Source organism: Narcine bancroftii, chromosome 8 (genome assembly GCF_036971445.1).
Source record: "Narcine bancroftii isolate sNarBan1 chromosome 8, sNarBan1.hap1, whole genome shotgun sequence".
In the NCBI taxonomy this organism is placed as follows: domain Eukaryota; kingdom Metazoa; phylum Chordata; class Chondrichthyes; order Torpediniformes; family Narcinidae; genus Narcine; species Narcine bancroftii.
Window position 1 is genome coordinate 62,552,690 of NC_091476.1, and position 22,021 is coordinate 62,574,710.

Sequence of the window (22,021 nt, forward strand, 5' to 3'; positions counted from 1 at the left end):
ACAGATAGACAATACATATACAGGTGGTGCTGGCTCTGATACTCTTGTATCTCTTTCTCAATGGAAGCAGTTGAAAGATGCTGTGTGCCTAAGTGATTTTGCGTGCCCTCTTCAAACAATGATCAGTAGATTACATCATGGGGTCAGTGGGGGGGGGGGAAGAGTCCAGTAATCCTCTCTGCCACTCATGGTCCTGTGGATTGACCTCCAATCCCTATCTCTGCCCCAATATACCGCACTGTGATGCAGCCAGCCAAGACGCTCTTGATTGAGCACCTGTAGGAAGTGCAGTTGCTGTTGCGCCTTCTTGACAGGAGATATTGTGTGTCCACGATAGGTCACTAGTTAAAGTGAACTCCAAGGAACCCGGTGCTTTCCAGTACAGGGTTATTGATGTGTGGTGGAGGGCAGTCATTCCTGATCCTCCTGAAAGCCCTTCCTCTTGTCCATGTTGAGATGTCCAGGTTTGCACAGTCATTTTTAAAAATATTTTAATTTTTCCATACCAAACATTATTACATACATCATATAAAAAGTATTTTAAAATTAGTCTCATATCTCACCCCCTCCAATGGCTAACATTTAAAAAAATGTCCATAGAAGAAGGGGTGTTTGAGCCTTCATTAATTGGCCCTATCTTGATCTTCAAAATTCAGAGCTATTGTGACAGAGTATATCGAGGGAAAGGTTCGTTAGAGCAGGTCACACACTTTAAAACACAGAGTTTTTGCAGGAGCGTTTGCAAGTGCTCACAGAATCATGAACAAATGTTACAATAGGCAGTAGCAGCTTTGTCTGGGAAACAGGACTTGCTGTCTGGAGGGTCATGTGATCTTTGCAGGCAGAGAGCAGAGGAAAAAGCAGGCTTTGCTCTCAGAGAGGAGGGAGAGAGGAGAGACACAGACATCAGTTCCAGAGAGACAAGCTGGCAAGCTTTGGAAGACGACCCTGGTCAAAGGCTGTCCGATGTTTCCCTTGGAATAGGAGAAACAGAAAGGAACTCTGGGGTGACCTGAAACAAGAAAAACTCTCTTTCTGAGAACCAACAAGAACCATTCTGAGTGGTGATCATTTACCTGTTAAGCACCAAAGCCTGGTGAACTTTATCAATGTTGACTTCTATGCACAGTACAAGAATTGCCTGCAACCCGTGAGATTGGACTGTGAACCAAAGAACTCTGCTGAACTTACATATACATGCGCTTAGAATTAGAAGGGGGTAAAGTAAGTCAATAAGGATGTTAAAGTTTGATTCTATTTTCATGTTCAAAGATCATTAAAGCAACTTTTATTTAAGTAACCCTTTGTCATGGTGAATATCTATTGCTGCTGGGTTTTGGGTTCCTCTGGACTTGTAACACCATATTATTTAAACCTTTTTGGGGAAGTTAGTTATATCCTTAAGATTATATCCTGATGAATCAAGTAAGGTGGCTGCATTTTAACAAACACGTCACATTTTCTAAGATTGTAAGTAATCTTTTCGGGGGGGGGGGTGAGGCAGCACAACTTTGCACACATTTAATTGTTCCTTGTGTAGATTGCAGGTACCGGTACTGAGAGATTCTGCCTGGTCAGCAGGGAAAGAAAGAATGTCCACTCTGGCACGAAATCTGAACTTTGACTTAAAAGCTGGAGAAAATCAGCTGGTGATGATGAAGGGCTCAAGCCAGAAAGGTGGCTGACATATCGTTATCCTGGCTGTGTGCAGTTTGGCCAGCGGAGCCTCTCCAGTCGTGTACCCTAACTTCCTCCAGGGGATCTCCCTGTGGGAGGGAGGCGGGGTAGAACTGGATGCAGACACAAAGGAAAGGGACATCCGGGCTGCTGCGCACGCGCGAGTAAAGCGTGAAAGAAAGGGGCTGCGCGCACGTGCAGAGTGGAGTCCGGCGGGTGCGCATGCGCGGGACGCCGCGATCGGAACGCGCAGAACCATCAGTTGAACGTGTGTGGTGACGCGCGCGCTCGCGAACGATTGTCTACCAGTCAACAGCGCGGAGCGAGAGGGCGAGGGTGAGCGGCCTGCGTCGGACTCTTTCAACGCACGGGCACAGCACCGAACCGCCTAGGGACCGCGCCGGCCGCAGCATGGCCGAGGACGGCCGACACTACAGCGGTAAGAGCGGCGGCGGTAGGCCGGCCGGACGGACGGACCTGGCCCAGAGGCCTCAGCCGCCGTCACGGGGGGAGGGGGTTCGGCTCGTGACGGGAGGAGCGTTCCTGAGGCCTGAGCGTTGACTCCCAAATTCTTTGATCTCTGGCCCGTTCCTTCATCCAGGCTCATCTCCGCCCGTCCACGTCACTGGCTCCCCGTGGGCCCTCACCCGTCCACGTCACCGCCTCCCCATGGGGCCTCCACCCCCGCCCACGTCACCGCCTCCCCATAGGGCCCCGCCCACGTCACCGCCTCCCCGTGGGGCGCACGCCCACGTCACCGCCTCCCCGTGGGGCCCCCGCCCACGTCACCGCCTCCCCGTGGGGCCCCCGTCACCGCCTCCCCGTGGGGCCCCCGTCACCGCCTCCCCGTGGGGCCCCCGTCACCGCCTCCCCGTGGGGCCCCCGTCACCGCCCCCGTCACCGCCTCCCCGTGGGGCCCCCGCCCCGTCACCGCCTCCCCGTGGGGCCCCCGCCCCCGTCCGCCTCCCCGTGGGGCCCCCGTCACCGCCTCCCCGTGGGGCCCCCGCCCCCGTCACCGCCTCCCCGTGGGGCCCCCGCCCCCGTCACTGCCTCCACGTGGGGCCCCCGCCCCCGTCACCGCCTCCCCGTGGGGCCCCCGCCCCCGTCACCGCCTCCCCGTGGGGCCCCCGCCCCCGTCACCGCCTCCCCGTGGGGCCCCCGTCACCGCCTCCCCGTGGGGCCCCCCGTCACCGCCTCCCCGTGGGGCCCCCGCCCCCGTCACCGCCTCCCCGTGGGGCCCCCGCCCCCGTCACCGCCTCCCCGTGGGGCCCCTGTCACCGCCTCCCCGTGGGGCCCCGCCCCCGTCACCGCCTCCCCGTGGGGCCCCCGCCCCCGTCACCGCCTCCCCGTGGGGCCCCCGTCACCACCTCCCCGTGGGGCCCCCGTCACCGCCTCCCCGTGGGGCCCCCGTCACCGCCTCCCCGTGGGGCCCCCGTCACCGCCTCCCCGTGGGGCCCCCGTCACCGCCTCCCCGTGGGGCCCCCGCCCCCGTCACCGCCTCCCCGTGGGGCCCCCGCCCCCGTCACCGCCTCCCCGTGGGGCCCCCGCCCCCGTCACCGCCTCCCCGTGGGGCCCCCGCCCCCGTCACCGCCTCCCCGTGGGGCCCCCGCCCCCGTCACCGCCTCCCCGTGGGGCCCCCGCCCCCGTCACCGCCTCCCCGTGGGGCCCCCGCCCCCGTCACCGCCTCCCCGTGGGGCCCCCGCCCCCGTCACCCGCCTCCCCGTGGGGCCCCCGCCCCCGTCACCGCCTCCCCGTGGGGCCCCCGCCCCCGTCACCCGCCTCCCCGTGGGGCCCCCGCCCCCGTCACCGCCTCCCCGTGGGGCCCCCGTCACCGCCTCCCCGTGGGGCCCCCGTCACCGCCTCCCCGTGGGGCCCCCGTCACCGCCTCCCCGTGGGGCCCCCGTCACCGCCTCCCCGTGGGGCCCCCGTCACCGCCTCCCCGTGGGGCCCCCGTCACCGCCTCCCCGTGGGGCCCCCGTCACCGCCTCCCCGTGGGGCCCCCGTCACCGCCTCCCCGTGGGGCCCCCGTCACCGCCTCCCCGTGGGGCCCCCGTCACCGCCTCCCCGTGGGGCCCCCGTCACCGCCTCCCCGTGGGGCCCCCGTCACCGCCTCCCCGTGGGGCCCCCGTCACCGCCTCCCCGTGGGGCCCCCGTCACCGCCTCCCCGTGGGGCCCCCGTCACCCGCCTCCCCGTGGGGCCCCCGTCACCGCCTCCCCGTGGGGCCCCCGTCACCGCCTCCCCGTGGGGCCCCCGTCACCGCCTCCCCGTGGGGCCCCCGTCACCGCCTCCCCGTGGGGCCCCCGTCACCCGCCTCCCCGTGGGGCCCCCGTCACCGCCTCCCCGTGGGGCCCCCGTCACCGCCTCCCCGTGGGGCCCCCGTCACCGCCTCCCCGTGGGGCCCCCGCCCCCTTCACCGCCCACGTCACCACTGCCCCGTGGACCCCGCCCACATCACCATCCCACGCAGACCATTCTCTCACCACCCCACTCCACTTCCTCATCTGGCCCTGCTGCTACTTTGGTTAACAGTGAGTTGTCCTCCCATTGCCCCACTCTGTAAGAGGACTTTTTAATGCTTCTGCCTAATCGACATACTATCCCCTCTTTGCTCCTACGGCATGAGCCACCCTGTCAGATTTTAAAAATGTCTGTTAACATGGAGTTATACTAGATTGTTCTTTCTCTGGCCATTTTATCACATGTTACGTGAATTGTTAGGGACTTGGTGTTGATTCACAATCCTGGCTTTTTGTCAGCCACCTCTGTGCTGAGCTCTTCAATTCCTCAACGGTATTGTATGTCCACTTCCTGAGTGGTTCAAGGCCACAGCTGACTGCAAATTTTATTTGTAACTTGTTTTCTGTGCACAGTCAATGCATTTCTGATAATTACTGTGTTTTTTTGTGTGTAATTATTACCTTGGGTAGATCTGTTCCTCTTTTTTGTATCGTGTGAGATTAGGAGCAGGTGTCCTTCACCCTGCGCTCAGCCGAAATTCTGTTACCATGCTGTATGCTTAAATTTAAAAGATTATGAGAGGCACAGACCTTTTCCCCCAGAGCAATAGCAGTGAATACAAGAGGACATTTGTACCAGATGAGGGGAGGAAAGTTTTTGGGGGAAATGGCAGGGGTAAGTTTTTTTTCACTCAGTGGTGGGTGCCTGGAATACATTGCCGGGGGTGATGGTGGTGGCTGGTACAATAGAGACATTTAAAAGACTCTTAGACAGGCAGATGGTTGCAAGAAAAAAATGTTATGGGTGTGGTGAGGTAAGGAAGTATTAGTTTGTTCAGTAGGTTTATGTAGTTCGGCACAAAATCGTGATCTATGTAATTGATCCAGCAGCATTTACGTGTGAAGTCACTGAAGCTCATTTTTGTATATTTAAATAATTTTACTTGTTGAGCTGCAAATTCATCAATCAGCCCATGAGTCCTGATCATGCCTTCTCTGTGTTCACTGCAGAATGCTCCAAGGAAGAAATTGAATCCAGCATGGTGGATGCTAGGATTTAGGCTCAGAATTTCCTCTTAGTTAGTGCCTAACTGCATTTATTTTGTTTTGAAACTATAATGTGCTGATAGATTACTGACCAATTACATTTATCTATGGAGTTTATAGTTTTGTCCCAGCCTATTCAATTTGAATAGACATGCAATTTTGCCGATTTTTATTTAATTGCTCTTTATCTCCGTAACGCTGAATTTTGTGACTGAAATGATTTAATAGCCAAATATAGATAGACCCTGACTTAGGATATTCTGACAAGATAGTTCAAAGTTATGATGGTCACAATCCATATTTTTGATTTCAGATGTTTATCTGAGCTGCCAGTTGCCCGCGCATTGTCTGCGCAAAAAACGTGTAAACACACAACCAGACATAACACACATACAGACAAATTATTTGCACCCCATTAACCTACACCCGTGGTTTGTTTTGAACAGTGGGAGGAAACCAGAGCCCCTGGGAAAAACCCATGCAGACAAGGGGGGAACATCCAAACTCCTCACAGACAGCGTGGGACTCAAACCCCGGTCCAGTCCTATCGCTGGCGCTGTAAAGGCATTGTGCTGACCGTGCTGCCGCATGACTGAGCCTGCACGATACTCTGGGGCAGAGAATTCCAAAAGTGAATTGCCCTCTGCAAGAACAGCGACTGCACTTCCTGGGAACTTTCTGCAGGAGCTCTATTGAGAGTGTCCTGGCTGGCTGCATCACAGTGTGGCTGCAGAGAAATGGATTGGAGGTTGATCCACAGGACCACAAGAGGGGCAGAGAGGATCACTGGGGTCTCCCTCCCCTCCATCGACCTAATCTACTGGAATCATTGTCTATGAGGGCATGCAAAATTGTTCAGGACCCCTACCATCTTCCAACAGAAAAGAGATTCAGGAGGATCAGAGCCGGCACCACCACAGGAGGAGCAGAGCCGGCACCACCACAGGAGGAGCAGAGCCGGCACCACCACAGGAGGAGCAGAGCCGGCACCACCACAGGAGGAGCAGAGCCGGCACCACCACAGGAGGAGCAGAGCCGGCACCACCACAGGAGGAGCAGAGCCGGCACCACCACAGGAGGAGCAGAGCCGGCACCACCACAGGAGGAGCAGAGCCGGCACCACCACAGGAGGAGCAGAGCCGGCACCACCACAGGAGGAGCAGAGCCGGCACCACCACAGGAGGAGCAGAGCCGGCACCACCACAGGAGGAGCAGAGCCGGCACCACCACAGGAGGAGCAGAGCCGGCACCACCACAGGAGGAGCAGAGCCGGCACCACCACAGGAGGAGCAGAGCCGGCACCACCACAGGAGGAGCAGAGCCGGCACCACCACAGGAGGAGCAGAGCCGGCACCACCACAGGAGGAGCAGAGCCGGCACCACCACAGGAGGAGCAGAGCCGGCACCACCACAGGAGGAGCAGAGCCGGCACCACCACAGGAGGAGCAGAGCCGGCACCACCACAGGAGGAGCAGAGCCGGCACCACCACAGGAGGAGCAGAGCCGGCACCACCGGCTGAGAAACAGCTTCTTTCCATGGGCAGTGGCCCTGCTGAATGACCAAAGGAACTGCTCGTCCAAGTCCCTTTGAGACTTGACTATTATTTAACAATACTTATTTATTTCTATTTCTTGCTTTGGCTTGGCTTCGCAGACGAAGATTTATGGAGGGGGTAAAAGTCCACGTCAGCTGCAGGCTCGATTGTGGCTGACAAGTCCGATGCGGGACAGGCAGACACGGTTGCAGCGGATACAAGGGAAAATTGGTTGGTTGGGGTTGGGTGTTGGGTTTTTCCTCCTTTGTCTTTTGTCAGTGAGGTGGGCTGTGTGGTCTTCTTCAAAGGAGGTTGCTGCCCGCCGAACTGTGAGGCGCCAAGATGCACGGTTTGAGGCGATATCACCCCACTGGTGGTGGTCAATGTGGCAGGTAAATCGCTTGTGTTCCACGTCTATAAAAATAAAACAAAAGTATGCAGACACTGTGGTTGAAGTAAAAACACGATGCTGGAGAAACTGAGAAGAGCAGATATACCATAATAATTGGGATCGTCAGGAAGAGTCAAAATCTGATTGAGGTAACTGCGCAGGGATGTCCACTGTTGGAGTTCTCCTCAATGTCCTTTCTCCAGTACTCTGAATCACTGTGGTTTCCATCCCAGCTGGAGAGCTGCATCAAGAGCCAAATGTTGCCTTTTTCATATACTTTAAACTTAGATTTAGACATACAGCATGGTAACAGGCCATTCCAACCCTTGAGACCATGCTGCCTCAGTGCACCCAACTAACCTATAGTACTCCTGATACATTTTGAACAGTGGGAGGAAACTGGAGCACCCGGAGGAAACTCACGCAGACAAGGGGAGAACATACAGTTCCGGATTTGAACCCAGGTGCTGACCACTACGTTAACCATGTTAATCTAGAAGGACTGCGGAGAATCTTCTCAAATTTGAATTCTTTCAGAAATTTGCCTCTTTCCTCTGCATGAGTTTTTTTTTAACCTGGTCCTCTCATGCCCCAACTTTAGTGCAGATTACTGACCCCATTGGTTCCTGGTTGAGCAATGCTTTGAATTTTAGAAACTCACCTTGTTTTTTTAATCACCTGTTGTCTTCCTAACCCCTGGAACCTCTTCTAAGAAATCCTGTTTTATGAAACTAGAGCTTTCCTATGAAACTTTTTGTCAGATGAAATGGCTATTTTTGTAAAAGCAAAAACACATTGAAAACATTTTGTAAAAGCAAACACGTTTCTTCATAAAAGTGAATTTTTGTAAAGGGAGTTGGTAAAACGGGGTATACCTGCACTTACAAATCACTGGACTATTTGCTTGACCTCCTAAATACTTCCAGTACTTTTTATGTACCAGATTCCATTTCCTAATTTGGAAGCAGTTTTAAACTTGGTTGGGATACTTCATCACAATTGCACAATTTACAGAACACTAACAATCTGCACATCCAGCTATTTTGATATTGCACCAGAGAGAGATGTCTTTCAAATTAAGAATCCACCTTTTCAGCTGTCTTCAGCGTGGAGGGACAAAAAAGTTATTGTAATAGACAAAAGTGCTGGAGAAACTCAGCAGGTCACACAGCATCGATAGGAAGTAAAGGTAATCAATGTTTTGGCTTCATTCCTTCATCAAGGTGTGAGCAAATAACAGGCACAAGCTTGAATAAAAAGATGGAGGGTGGGAGAGGGGAGGAAGTGACAAGGGGAGGAGCACAGGCTCACAGGTCAGAGGTGGATACAGGTGGGAGGGGAGAAGAGAAAGAAATGTGGTGAAAGAGTGGGTGGGAGACTGGAAGAAATGAGGCAGAGGGATAGGGGAGAGAGAGGAGGAGGAGCTTAATGGAAATTAGAGAAGTGCCATCTGGTTGCAGACAGCCAAGGCGCAATGTTGGTGGTTGTTTCTCTAATTTGTGGGTAGCCTCCATTTGGCAGTGCAATTAAAATGATTGGTCACTGGGAGGTTCCTGCTCCTCATGGACAGAGCATAGGTGTTCAATAAAACCGATCTCCTAAGTCTGCATCAGTGAAATTAAAATGCTGCGGTAAATTGGAATCAACAGTCAAGAGGTCATGCAGGGAATATACAAGATCACAGCAGCTCATTCCTTGCTGTTTCCACGATCTTCAGATGTACATTCCCTTCCTTGTCCCTTGCAGCTCCCTGGTCCTCATTTCTGTCCATTAGGTCTGTCCTGTCCCCACCAAGCAACCCTCCCTCCTCCCCCTTCCCCCAAAAACCATTCCTTCATGATTGTGGAACCTGAGGAGATGCTCGTCTCTCATCCTCCTGGAATACAATCAGTTTTTCCAAGCTTGTATACTATTTCCACTGCAATGTCCATCAACGTTGGGGTATAACACAGATTCAGTCTGCAGAATCAATGCAGACCTTTCACTTTCCCACTTTAATTCCCCATTCGGACCTCCATGCTCTGGTTTTGTGCACTGTTACAAGATGAAGAACCCTTCAACTTCCTTTCTCCTGGGCATCTTGCATCCTTTCCGGAGTTTATACCACGGTGTCAGGTCACTCTGAGTGATGCCATGTAACTCAGTACTACCTGTTGCATGGTTGGTAACTAAACTATCTTCCCCCACCAGGCTTACCTGGTGGAGAGAGTGGCTAGACACTGCAGGATGAAAAACAAGACCTGTCAAACTCTCTTGTAAGGTCAACAGTCATCTAGCAAACACATACCGTGAAGCGCGGAAAGGGCATCCCTTGCATTGATGCTTGGTCTGGCCATTCACTACTGCTGTGGAACTCCATCGCTTCCCCCTCCCCCCCCCCCCCCCGACCATTTTGGACCTCACCATGCCACTGGATCTGGGAGGGGATGTCGAGAGGGTGGGTCTGGACCTGGGCAACCCCTACTCCCCTCAATCCATTCACGCACATGCTGTTCCTTTCTGATGAGTGGGGGATCCTCATATCAAACTGACTGAAAGGAACCATCATCATCATCCTATGGGATGAATAGGCCAGAAGAACCACATTTTCAGAGGATTGAGACAGACTTTTTCTCAAGGCCATAGAAGCAGGGATTAACTATTTCTAAAGTGGAGGTGGATGGCCATTGCATGTGAAGGATGCTCCAATCAGATCGATTGCAATCTGGTTAAGCAGCAGAGGGGGCAAGTTGCATACTCCTAGCTTGTATGTTTGTGTACTTGCTACTTTATGTAAAAGGAAAAGGCCCTTCAAACCCATCTCTTCACTGAACATATTGCTACTGAGCCTCTTAACTGGAATTGCCTGCTAAATTTCTCTGCCTCCTTCCTTAGGATGCACCATAAAGTCTCCAATCAGGTTTTTGGTCATCAGATTGTAATGAAGATAAAGAATCAGAACTTATTATCATGAAAATGTATCATGGAATTTGTTGTTTTGTGGCAGCTGGAAAAACCCAACACCCAACCCCAACCAACCAATTTTCCCTTGCAACCGCTGCAATCGTGTCTGCCTGTCCCGCATCGGACTTGTCAGCCACAAACGAGCCTGCAGCTGACGTGGACTTTTTACCCCCTCCATAAATCTTCGTCCGCGAAGCCAAGCCAAAGAACAGGTGCAAAAATTACTACATTTTACAAATGAATAAATTAATGCAAAAGAAGAGATGGTGTCTGTGGTTTATTGTCCATTCAGAAATCTGATGGCCCCAAGGGGAAGAAGCTGTCCTTGTGCTACTGGGTGTTCATTTTCAGGCTCATGGACCACCTCCTTGATGGTAGCAGTGTGAAGAGGGCATGGCCTGGGTGGTGAGGGTCCTCGATGATGTAGGCTACTTTCTTGAGGCATCACCTCTTGTAGATGTCCGTAATGGAGTGAAGTCCAATGTCTATGATGGGACTGGCGAGGTTCACAGCTCTCTGTAGCCTCTTCCTGTCCTGAGCATTGGCACCTCTATACCAAACAGTGATGCAGCCAATCAGAATGCTCTCTACAGTACACCTGTAGAAATTTACAAGAAATTTTGGCAAGCTGTCTTCATGATTGCATCGACAAGAAGCCCCAGGTCAGATCTTCAGAGATGTTAACACACATGAATTTGCAAGTACTACTGCCCACTCGATGACTGGTTTATGTCTTCTGATGTCCCCCTCCTCAAGTCCACAATCAGCTCCTTGATTTTGCTGACATCGAGTTTAAGGTGGTTGTTGCAACACCACTCAACTAGATGATGTATCTCGCTACTCTACGCTTCCTTGTTGCCATCTGTGATTCTGGCAACGACTGAGGTGTCATTGGTGAATTTGAAGATGGCATTTGAATCAGGCCTAGCCACACAGTCGTGGGGGTATAGAGAATAGAGTAATTGGCTGAGTTATGCCTGTGTTGATTGTTAGTCAGAAGAAGTTGTTACCGATTCATACTGACCGTGGTCTTCCGATGAAGGATCCAGTTGGAGAGGAAGGTAGAGGCCAAGGTTTTGGAGGATAGTGTTGAAAGCTGAGCTGTAATTGATGAAAAGTAGCCTGATGTACATGTTGTTGTTGTCTAGGTGGTCCAGGACTGAGTGGAGAGCCAGTGAGATTGTATCTGCAGTGCAGCAATTGTGGCTCTAGGTGAATTTCAGTGGGTCTGAGTTAATTCTGGCCATGACTAACCTTTCAAAGCTTTTGAGACTGTATCTACTTAAGTGTCTTAGCATTAGTATATTTTTAATCTGCTGATACTCTTGTGAAACACCTTGATGTTTGCTGACAACACCACTGTGCTGGGCCTTATTAGTAAGAATGAAGAGTCAACATACAGAGATGAGTGCAGTTGCTCACGGACTGATGCAGAGCCAACAACCTGTATCTGAATGTTATAAAACAAGAGATGGTTGTCGCCTGGGGGACCATGCTCTGGTGACCATTGATGGCTCGACTGTAGAGGTCATCAAGAGTATCAAATTCCTCGGAGTGCACTTTGTGGAGAATCTCACCTGGTCCCTTAACACTAGCTCCGTAGCTAAGAAAGCCCAACAACGACTCGACTTCCTGCGAAGGCTGAGGAAAGTTCATCTCCCACCCTCCGTCCTCACTACATCCTACAGAGGGTGTATCGAGAGCATCCTGTGCAACTGCATCACTGCCTGGTTTGGAAGCTGTACCTTCTAGGACCGCAAGACCCTGCAGAGGTTAGTGCAGTCAGTGGAAAAGATCATTGGAGCTCTCTTCCTACCATGACGGACATCTACAACACTCGATGCAGGTGAAAGGCAATAAACACTGTGAAGGACTACACACACCCCTCATGTAAACTGTTCTCCCTGCTGCCATCTGGTAGGAGGTACCGTAGCACTCGGGCCCTTGCACCCAGATTGAGCAACAGTTTTTTCTCCAAAGCCATCAGGCTCCTGAACCCCCAGAACATATGTGGAATTTTACTGCATATGTCTTAATATTTTAATATTTCAATTAGTTTAACTTATATTTTTATAAATATGCTCTGTGGTCATGGAGAAATGTTATCTTGTCTTTACCGTGTGGTCATGGTTTGAACGATAAAGGTGACTGGATGTTTTTCCCTTGAGGCACTGTAGAAATGTTGTTTTAATCATAATGGCATGTATGTAAACGTATTGAAAGTGTTCGATATAAAGACATACAACATGGAACAGGCCTTCTGGCCCTTCCAGTCTATACTAGTTATCGAGTACCACTTGCAGTTGCCCAGTGCTCCATTGGTTTCAGTAACATTTAAAATGGTTTGTACCTTGGTGTTGGATAGGTAGTGGGGTGAATAAAGGAAGGGAATGAGTCACCACACAGGATGGAGATTGAAAACTTGGTTGAATGGTGCACCAACAATGTTACCAAAACTAAGGAGCTTATTGTTGACTTCAGGAAAGGAAAGCCAGAGGTTTACAATTCAGTGATCATTGGGGGATCAGAGATGGAGAGAGTGAGCACATTTAGGTTCTTGGGAGTCATAATCTCGGAGGATCTTTCCTGGACCCAACACACCAATGTAGAAAGCACGTCAGTGCTTCTACTTCCTCAGGAGTTTGCGGAGGTTTTGTATGACATCAGAAACCCCGGCCATTTTCTAAGGAATGTGTGGTGACCAGCTGCATCACAGTCTGGTACGGAAACACTGATACCCCTGAGTGGAAAACCCTCCAAAAGGTAGTGGACACAGCCCAGGATATCACAGGCAAAACCTTCCCCACTACTGAGTACATCTACAAGGAATGCTGCTGTTGGAGAGCAGCAGCGATCATCAAAGACCCTCCCCACCCAGCATACACTCTGTTCTCGCTGCTGCCATCAGGAAAGAGGTCTCGGTGCCAAAAGACTCACACCCACTAGATTCAGGAACAGTGGCTCCCCCTCTACCATCAGACTCCTCAATGACAAACTCAATCAAACACCTTTAAAGACTGTGTGCACTTTATTGATTTTCTTTGGTCAGTTTGTTTACATTTGTGATCTGTTTCCATTGTTTGTTTGTATATATGTTTCACATTGTGTACAGATTATTTTTTGCACTACCAATTAGGGGTAATTCTGCCGCACTCGCAGGAAAAGAAATCTCAGGGTTGTATATATTGCCATGTATGTACTCTAACAAGAAATCTGGAATGGATAACAAGCTTTACCAGGGGCATTGCCTGGATTGGAGAACATGTCTTATGAGGCAAGGTTAACAGAGCTGGGGCTTTTCTATTTGGAGCGATGATGAGAGGAGACTTAATTGAGGACGACAAGATTATGAGGGGCTTGGATAGGGTGAGCACCCAGCATCTCTTTCCTGTGGTGACAGGATCAACTACCAGAGGGCATTGAATCTGAATAGGCTGAACAGAGATATCTGAATAGTCAGCTTATTAAAGAATATTACAGGCCTTTCAGCCCTCGATGTTGTGCTAACCTATAAAAAAAAGTTTAAACCCTTCCTATCTCATAGCTTTCTATTGTTCTTTCATCTATGTACCAGCCACCACCACCAGCCCTAACAATGCATTCCTGACACCACAACTCTGTATATTATAAAAAGCCCTGACATCTCCCCTTAACCTTCCTCCCTTCACTTTATACAGGTGCCCTCTGGTGTTTGCTACTCCTGCCCTGGGGAAATGGTGCTGGCCGTCCATGTCGCTCATTATCTCATAGACCTCGATCAAGTCAGATCTCATCCTTCTTTGCTCCAAGAGAAAAGCCCTAGCATGTTTTCCAATCCAGCAACATCCTGGTAAATCTCCCCTACACCCTCTCCAATCCAGGCAACATCCTGGAAAATCTCCCCTACACCCTCTCCAATCCAGCAACACCCTCTTCAATCCAGCAACATCCTGGTAAATCTCCCCTACACCCTCTCTAATCCAGGGAACATCCTGGTAAATATCCCCTTCACCTTCTCCAATCCAGGCAACATCCTGGTAAATCTCCCCTACACCGTCTCCAATCCAGCAACATCCTGGTAAATCTCCCCTACACCCTCTCCATGACTTCCATATCCTTCCTGTAATGAGGTGATCAGAGATTTATAGAGCTCCAACATTACCTCGTGACTCCTGAATTCAATCCCCCGACTAATGAAATCCAGCATACCACTGGCCATCTTAACTATCCTATCAACCTGCGTGGTTATGGGGAGAAGGCAGGGGAGTGGGGCTGAGTGGGAGAGTGGTTCCACTCATGATGGAATAGTGGAGCAGACTTGATGGGCTGAATGGCCAACTTCTGCTCCTACATCTTATGGACATCTATTTCAGCTGAGGGATGTTCAGGGGAAATTTTGGGAAAATTTTCTTTTTACACAAGGAGAGTATTGGAAGCCAGGAATGCATTGCTGGGGTGATGATGGAGGCTGGAACAACAGGGACATTCAAAAAAACTCTTGGGACAGGCACAAGAAAAATAGGGGGTAGGGAAGGGATCCCCAAACTATTTGGACCATGGAATCATTCATACCTCAATGACCCCCCCCCCCCACCCCCCAGTCATGGAATCCTTGGGGTGGTGGCGCTGGACAGTGTGGGGGGGGTTTGGACACATACCTCCTCTGCTCCCATCAGACCTTCACTCTCTACTTATTAAGAGGCTGAAGCCAAATACAACATGTTGGCCACCAAGGCCCGCTCTCGTGAGAAATTAGCCACCCTTGCCGTAGGTGCTATTTTCAAAAGTTCAATCGACCCCCTGGCATTTATTGATCACTTGAATTGTCTCATCAATCACTTTGGAGACTCCTGTGTTAGGTTGTTGAGTTAGTTTATATAGGTAGGCACAGCCCTCTGGGGCGATAGGCCTGTACAGTGCTGTAATGTTCTATGATCTTTTTCAATCTTTTTATTAGTTTTTAGAATAAATACAGTACAATGAAGAAAAGGGAACAAAACTGAAAATACAATATCTCATATGTATATATAGCAAAATAAAACTTCAAACATGATAAACTCAGTTCCTCTTCCACTGCACTGGATGATGACAGAAAAAGGATCAAAAATATTATAAATACACACATAAAAATGCTGTGCCATTGCCCATTAGACACATCAGTATAAAGATGGTAATGCACCTTGCTGGACGTCTGCCACCACTTACATTTTTGCATCATTCTCAAGTCTCACTGAAGCTTTCTGACCCATGCCGGGATATTAGCTCCACAAAAATGTCCCCGTATCATTGCTACTTTTCACTTGTGAATCTATCAACTGCCATTGGATTGTGAACTTGCAGCCAAACTCAACCCCATGTGCATGCTAACACTGGCACAGAGGGAATTTTTTGAGTAAATAGCTAGTAGGTCCTGTCTTTTTCTCCACTTGTGCAAATTAGAGAAAATGCGGAGACTGTTGTCTCGGCAGTAGAACAACTGTTCACAGATCCGAGAGCCACAGGTATGATTTTGGGGTATGTATTTAAATGTACGTCTAAATTTAAATTTAAAAAGACCATCACATTTGCTTGAATGGTGCTCTACTCAGAGCATATTCTCTTTCTTTTTCAATATTTTTATTAACATTGAAATTTCACAAATCAAAGATTATAAAGGTAATTGAAAAAAGGTCCCCACAGTGTTTAAAAATTTGAATTCAAATCGGAAACTGAGCATCTTCTCCAAGTTTAAAGATGAGGTCACATAGCCATTGAGCATGATGAGGTGGGGTAATGTCCCTCCGTCTGAGTAACGCCGCCCGCCTGGGCAGAGGGAAATAAAAGCTAATACATGTAGCTCAGATATTCTCAATGAAGGATGCTCTTTTCTAAATTGTGGTTAGGGTGTGTCTTGCTAGACTGCTCATAGAAGGATCCTTCTCATTGTGCCTGATGTAATGTGACAATAAATCTTTAGTATCTGTGACCTAAATATATTTTTTCTTTACTTCTCCAACATGATTTTTAACTTGTTTCATTTTCAGAACATGATGATCGCGTTGGCGGAAGTTTTCCAGTGCGCAGGAGGAAAGGACGTGGTCCATTCCGCTGGAAGATGTACAGTGACACAAATCACAAGCCAAGGAATCGAAGCAGTGGAGCATCCAATCCACGCTTACGGTTTGAGGACGAGAATGGGGATGTGGCTATGAACGACCACGAGTTACTGAGACCACGGTTGTAAGTAACAACCTGTAAACTGGAGCAGCTGGTGATCCTGGCATAAACAGAATAGGTTTCAGCTGTCTGTTATCACAACCAGTGCTTTATTTTATACAATTTCACTAGATTTGTTTGACAATTGTTTGGATAAATCTCCAAAAACTCTAAAGAGAACTAAAATGGCAAAGAGAATTATTGAGGTAATGAAGGATTTAAATTTGGTGGAAATATGGAGAAAATTAAACCTACTGGAAAAAGTTTACTCCTTTCATTCTGCACGGCATAATTCATTTTCTAGAATTGATTTATTTTTAGTTTCAACTCAATTGCAAGGTAGATTTATACAAGCAGAGTACAGAAGTAGAATTTTGTCTGACCATCCGTTGTGTTGGCTTTTTGTTTGGGCACTGAGAAGGTAGGAAAAATTTATCGTTGGAGATTTCATGAGATGTTATTAAAAAGATCTGAGTTTATTAAATCTATTATGGAACAAATTACTTTTTTATTTACAAATGAATCAAGATTCAGTTCAGAGTAAATTTGTTTTATGGGATGCTTTAAAAGCATATTTGAAAGGTCAGATCATTAGTTATACAGCTAGAATTTAAGAACTATTTGATTGAAAGTTAGAACGGAAAAAGACATTGAAAAATTAGAAAAAGAATTTCAGAAGAATTCTACTGAAGATAATATACATTTATCTAAATTAAAATTACGATATAATATTTTGTAATCATATAAATATGAAAAAATGATTCAAAGATCGAAACAGCGTTATTATGAATTAGGTGAAAGAGCATATAAGGTTTTAGCTTGGCAATTAAAAGCAGAACAAGCATCAAGAATAATTAATGCAATTAGGAAAGATTCGGAGATTACTTATAAACATGAAATTAATGAGGAATTTTTTACATTTTATAATCAACTTTATACATCTGAAAGTAGACAAAATACTGAGCAAATTGATTTGTTCTTGGCTAATTTAAATTTGCCATCATTGACTGGGAAGGATATTAATGACTTAGATTGTCCTTTTACAGAATCGGAATTAAAGGAAGCACTGCAATCAATGTCAGGAGGGAAATCCCTGGGTGAAGATGGGTTTACAGTAGAATTTTATAAAGAATGATTTGTTGTTTCCGATTCATATGGAAGTTTTGAAGCAGGCAACTGAGATGGGTTCATTTCCAGAATCGTTTTTGAGGGCGTTAATTACTGTTATTCCAAAGAAAGATAGAGATCCATTAAAAATGACTTCTTATCGACCAATATCGTTATTAAATGTAGATTATAAAATTGTTGTGAAAGTATTAGCTAATAGATTGGCTAATTATTTGTAAAAATTAGTACTTGTTGACCAAGCTGGATTTATAAAAGGTCGATATTCAGTTGATAATGTTACTAAATTGATTTCTATAATTAATGCTGCTGGACAACAACCTAATCAACCAATGATCGTGGCGTTGGATGCAGAAAAGGCTTTTGATAGGGTTGAGTGGAAATATTTATTTAAGGTTTTAGAAAAATTTCAATTTGGGCTGATTTTTACTACTTGGGTTAAAGCTTTATATACTAATCCTACAGCACATCTAATGACAAATGGTCTGATTTCATCGGCTTTTACATTATCTCGATCAACTCAACAAGGTTGTCCTCTTTCACCAGCAATGTTTGCATTAGTAATAGAACCTTTAGCTCAAGCTATTAGGCAAAAATTTGGACATGGACAAGAGTATAAGATTAATTTGTTTGCTGATGATGTTTTAATATATCTAACACATCGTAAAGAATCTTTGAGGGCATTGCAAAATTTATTACATCAATATGGCATACTATTAGGTTAACTGGAAGAAGAGTGAAATATTGCTGATATCAAATGAGGATTATTTAGATTGTAGACAAATTGTGAAATTTAAATTAAGATGAAATATTTGGGAGTTATAGTTAATAAAGAATATCAGGACTTGTATATTTTGAATTCTGTAACTTTGTTGAATAAGATGAAAATTGATTTACAGAAATGGAAAGATTTGCCATTAACTTTAATTGGGAGAGTAAATTGTATAAAAATGAATATTTATTCTCGTATACATTATCTTTTTCAATCTATTCTATTTGTGATCCCGAATAAATTTTTTAAAGAATTAAATAAAGTAATTTGATTATTTTTAAGGAAGGGTAAATTATCTAGGGTTTCTATGCATAAATTAATGTGGCGGTATGAATGGGGAGGACTTCAATTACCACATTTTCAAAATTATTATGAAGTGGCACAGTTGAAATTCATTAATAGGTTGTTTGATGTTCAACAATCACCTATCTGGGCTAAAGTCGAATTGGATCAAATTTTCGAAAAAGAAATGAGTCAATTTATTTATAAATGGAATCCCTTATTGTTACAAAAATATAAGGTACCAGTATTAAGACATATACTAGATATTTGGTGTAAGCAGGATCAACTTATTAGCTCTTAAGGGAACATTTCAATTAAATCACCATTGTCTCAGAATAAACTAATTCCGTTTTCTTTAAATAATCCTTATTTTAAAAATTGGAAACTGAAAGGAATTAATATTATATTCTACATTTAATAGATTACAAGAGAAATTTGGTATTTCTGCACATTCTATTTTTGCTTATTATCAAGTTCGAGATTTTTTGTGAACACAATTTGGTAGGGATTTAATTTTACCAAGTCAATCTAAGTTTGAGATTTTAATGGTTGACAAGGAAACGAAAGGATTTATATCGGATATGTATAGGTTGTTGCAAGAAAAGATGGATAAAGTCACAAACCTTTTACAGACTGTGCTGGATGGCGAGCGCTGTATTGTTGTGATAACTGTGCCACCTTTAAATAGTAATCACTATAAAGTATATTATGTACTTAAAGACAGATTTGGCAATAGAAGATGTTTAAATTTAGATTTAGACATACTGCACTGTAACAGACCCATGAGTCCTTGCCGCCCCGATTACACCCAGTTGGTCCATTTCTGTGGAAGATGTACAGTGACATAAATCTCAAGACAAGGAATCAAAATGGTGGAGGGTTTGACCCAAGTTGGAAGTGATCCTGGCATAAATAGAGTCCGTACCATCCGATGGAACCCTAATGATCTACCATCTTTGTATATTTTGAACGGTGGGAGGAAGCTAGAGCACCTGGAGAAACCCACGCAGAGAGAACGTACAAAAGTCTGGTGCTGTCATAGCTTTAGCTACCCACTACACTAACAGTCCCGCCCCAACCAGGATGTTGCTTAGTTTAGAGGGTGAGTTGTGGGTTGTTTTCTTTGGAGTGTCGATGGAAGAGGGGTGACCTGATGAATAGAAGTTGATAAAATTATGAGAGGCATTGATAGAGGAGTCAGAATCGTTCCCCCAGGGCAAAAGCGTCACACATAAGAGGATTTGAGATTTCAGATTCCGATTTATTGACACGTGTCAACACAGCCAACCCTGAGGTTCTTTTTCCTACCGGTGAAGCAGAATTACCACTTAATGGCAGTGCAAAAAATCTACACGATGTACACATGTGAACAAATAAAGAAATGTAAACAACTGACTCTGCAATAGAGAGAGGAGGAAAAAAAAGCAATGAAGTGCAAAAGTAAGAGTCCTTAAATGAGACCCTAATTGAGTTTGTTGTTGAGGAGTCTGATCCCCCTCGCCCTCACTGACCCTTGCAGCACCCTCGTCGCGCCCTCCCACTCGCCTCCCCCTCCCCCTCGCCTCCCCCTCACTCCCCCCTCGCCTCCCCCTCCCCTCCCCCTCCCCCCTCCCCTCCCCCTCCCCCCTCGCCTCCCCCTCCCCCCTCGCCTCCCCCTCCCCCCTCGCCTCCCCCTCCCCCCTCGCCTCCCCCTCCCCCCTCGCCTCCCCCTCCCCCCTCGCCTCCCCCTCCCCCCTCGCCTCCCCCTCCCCCCTCGCCTCCCCCTCCCCCTCGCCTCCCCCTCCCCCTCGCCTCCCCCTCCCCCCTCGCCTCCCCCTCCCCCCTCGCCTCCCCCTCCCCCCTCGCCTCCCCCTCCCCCCTCGCCTCCCCCTCCCCCCTCGCCTCCCCCTCCCCCCTCGCCTCCCCCTCCCCCCTCGCCTCCCCCTCCCCCCTCGCCTCCCCCTCCCCCCTCGCCTCCCCCTCCCCCCTCGCCTCCCCCTCCCCCCTCGCCTCCCCCTCCCCCCTCGCCTCCCCCTCGCCTCCCCCTCGCCTCCCCCTCCCCCCTCGCCTCCCCCTCCCCCCTCGCCTCCCCCTCCCCCCTCGCCTCCCCCTCCCCCCTCGCCTCCCCCTCCCCCCTCGCCTCCCCCTCGCCTCCCCCCTCGCCTCCCCCTCCCCCCTCGCCTCCCCCTCCCCCTCGCCTCCCCCCTCGCCTCCCCCTCCCCCCTCGCCTCCCCCTCCCCCTCGCCTCCCCCTCCCCCTCGCCTCCCCCTCCCCCTCGCCTCCCCCTCCCCCTCGCCTCCCCCTCCCCCTCGCCTCCCCCTCCCCCTCACCTCCCCCTCCCCCTCGCCTCCCCCTCCCCCTCGCCTCCCCCTCCCCCTCGCCTCCCCCTCCCCCTCGCCTCCCCCTCCCCCTCGCCTCCCCCTCCCCCCTCGCCTCCCCCTCCCCCTCGCCTCCCCCTCCCCCTCGCCTCCCCCTCCCCCTCGCCTCCCCCTCCCCCTCGCCTCCCCCTCGCCTCCCCCTCCCCCCTCGCCTCCCCCTCCCCCCTCGCCTCCCCCTCCCCCCTCGCCTCCCCCTCCCCCCTCGCCTCCCCCCTCGCCTCCCCCTCCCCCCTCGCCTCCCCCTCCCCCCTCGCCTCCCCCTCCCCCCTCGCCTCCCCCTCCCCCCTCGCCTCCCCCTCCCCCTCGCCTCCCCCTCCCCCTCGCCTCCCCCTCCCCCCTCGCCTCCCCCTCCCCCCTCGCCTCCCCCTCCCCCTCGCCTCCCCCTCCCCCTCGCCTCCCCCTCCCCCTCGCCTCCCCCTCCCCACTCGCCTCCCCCTCCCCCCTCGCCTCCCCCTCCCCCCTCGCCTCCCCCTCCCCCCTCGCCTCCCCCTCCCCCCTCGCCTCCCCCTCCCCCCTCGCCTCCCCCTCCCCCCTCGCCTCCCCCTCCCCCCTCGCCTCCCCCTCCCCCCTCGCCTCCCCCTCCCCCCTCGCCTCCCCCTCCCCCCTCGCCTCCCCCTCCCCCCTCGCCTCCCCCTCCCCCCTCGCCTCCCCCTCCCCCCTCGCCTCCCCCTCCCCCCTCGCCTCCCCCTCCCCCCTCGCCTCCCCCTCCCCCCTCGCCTCCCCCTCCCCCCTCGCCTCCCCCTCCCCCCTCGCCTCCCCCTCCCCCCTCGCCTCCCCCTCCCCCCTCGCCTCCCCCTCCCCCCTCGCCTCCCCCTCCCCCTCGCCTCCCCCTCCCCCCTCCCCCTCGCCTCCCCCTCCCCCCTCGCCTCCCCCTCCCCCCTCGCCTCCCCCTCCCCCTCGCCTCCCCCTCCCCCTCGCCTCCCCCTCCCCCCTCGCCTCCCCCTCCCCCCTCGCCTCCCCCCTCCCCCCTCGCCTCCCCCTCCCCCCTCGCCTCCCCCTCCCCCCTCGCCTCCCCCTCCCCCCTCGCCTCCCCCCTCGCCTCCCCCTCCCCCCTCGCCTCCCCCCTCGCCTCCCCCCTCGTCTCCCCCTCCCCCCTCGTCTCCCCCTCCCCCCTCGTCTCCCCCTCCCCCCTCGCCTCCCCCTCCCCCTCGCCTCCCCCTCCCCCTCGCCTCCCCCTCGCCTCCCTCTCCCCCTCGCCTCCCCCTCCCCCTCGCCTCCCCCTCCCCCTCGCCTCCCCCTCCCCCTCGCCTCCCCCTCCCCC

At 50.6% G+C, this 22,021-nt stretch overlaps 1 protein-coding gene across 2 annotated transcripts in view; it reads left to right on the forward strand.

Annotated features, from left to right (window-relative positions):
* Positions 1 to 1,911: 1,911 nt before the first annotated feature.
* Positions 1,912 to 22,021, forward strand: part of LOC138740769 (nuclear RNA export factor 1-like) — a 109,338-nt gene continuing 89,228 nt past the window's right edge. For both annotated transcript variants that reach the window (XM_069893847.1, XM_069893848.1), the window contains exons 1-2: positions 1,912 to 2,116; positions 16,053 to 16,248. In XM_069893847.1, the coding sequence (XP_069749948.1) occupies positions 2,089 to 2,116; positions 16,053 to 16,248 (224 nt within the window). In that variant the 5' untranslated portion in view covers positions 1,912 to 2,088. The remainder of the gene's footprint in view (positions 2,117 to 16,052; positions 16,249 to 22,021) is intronic.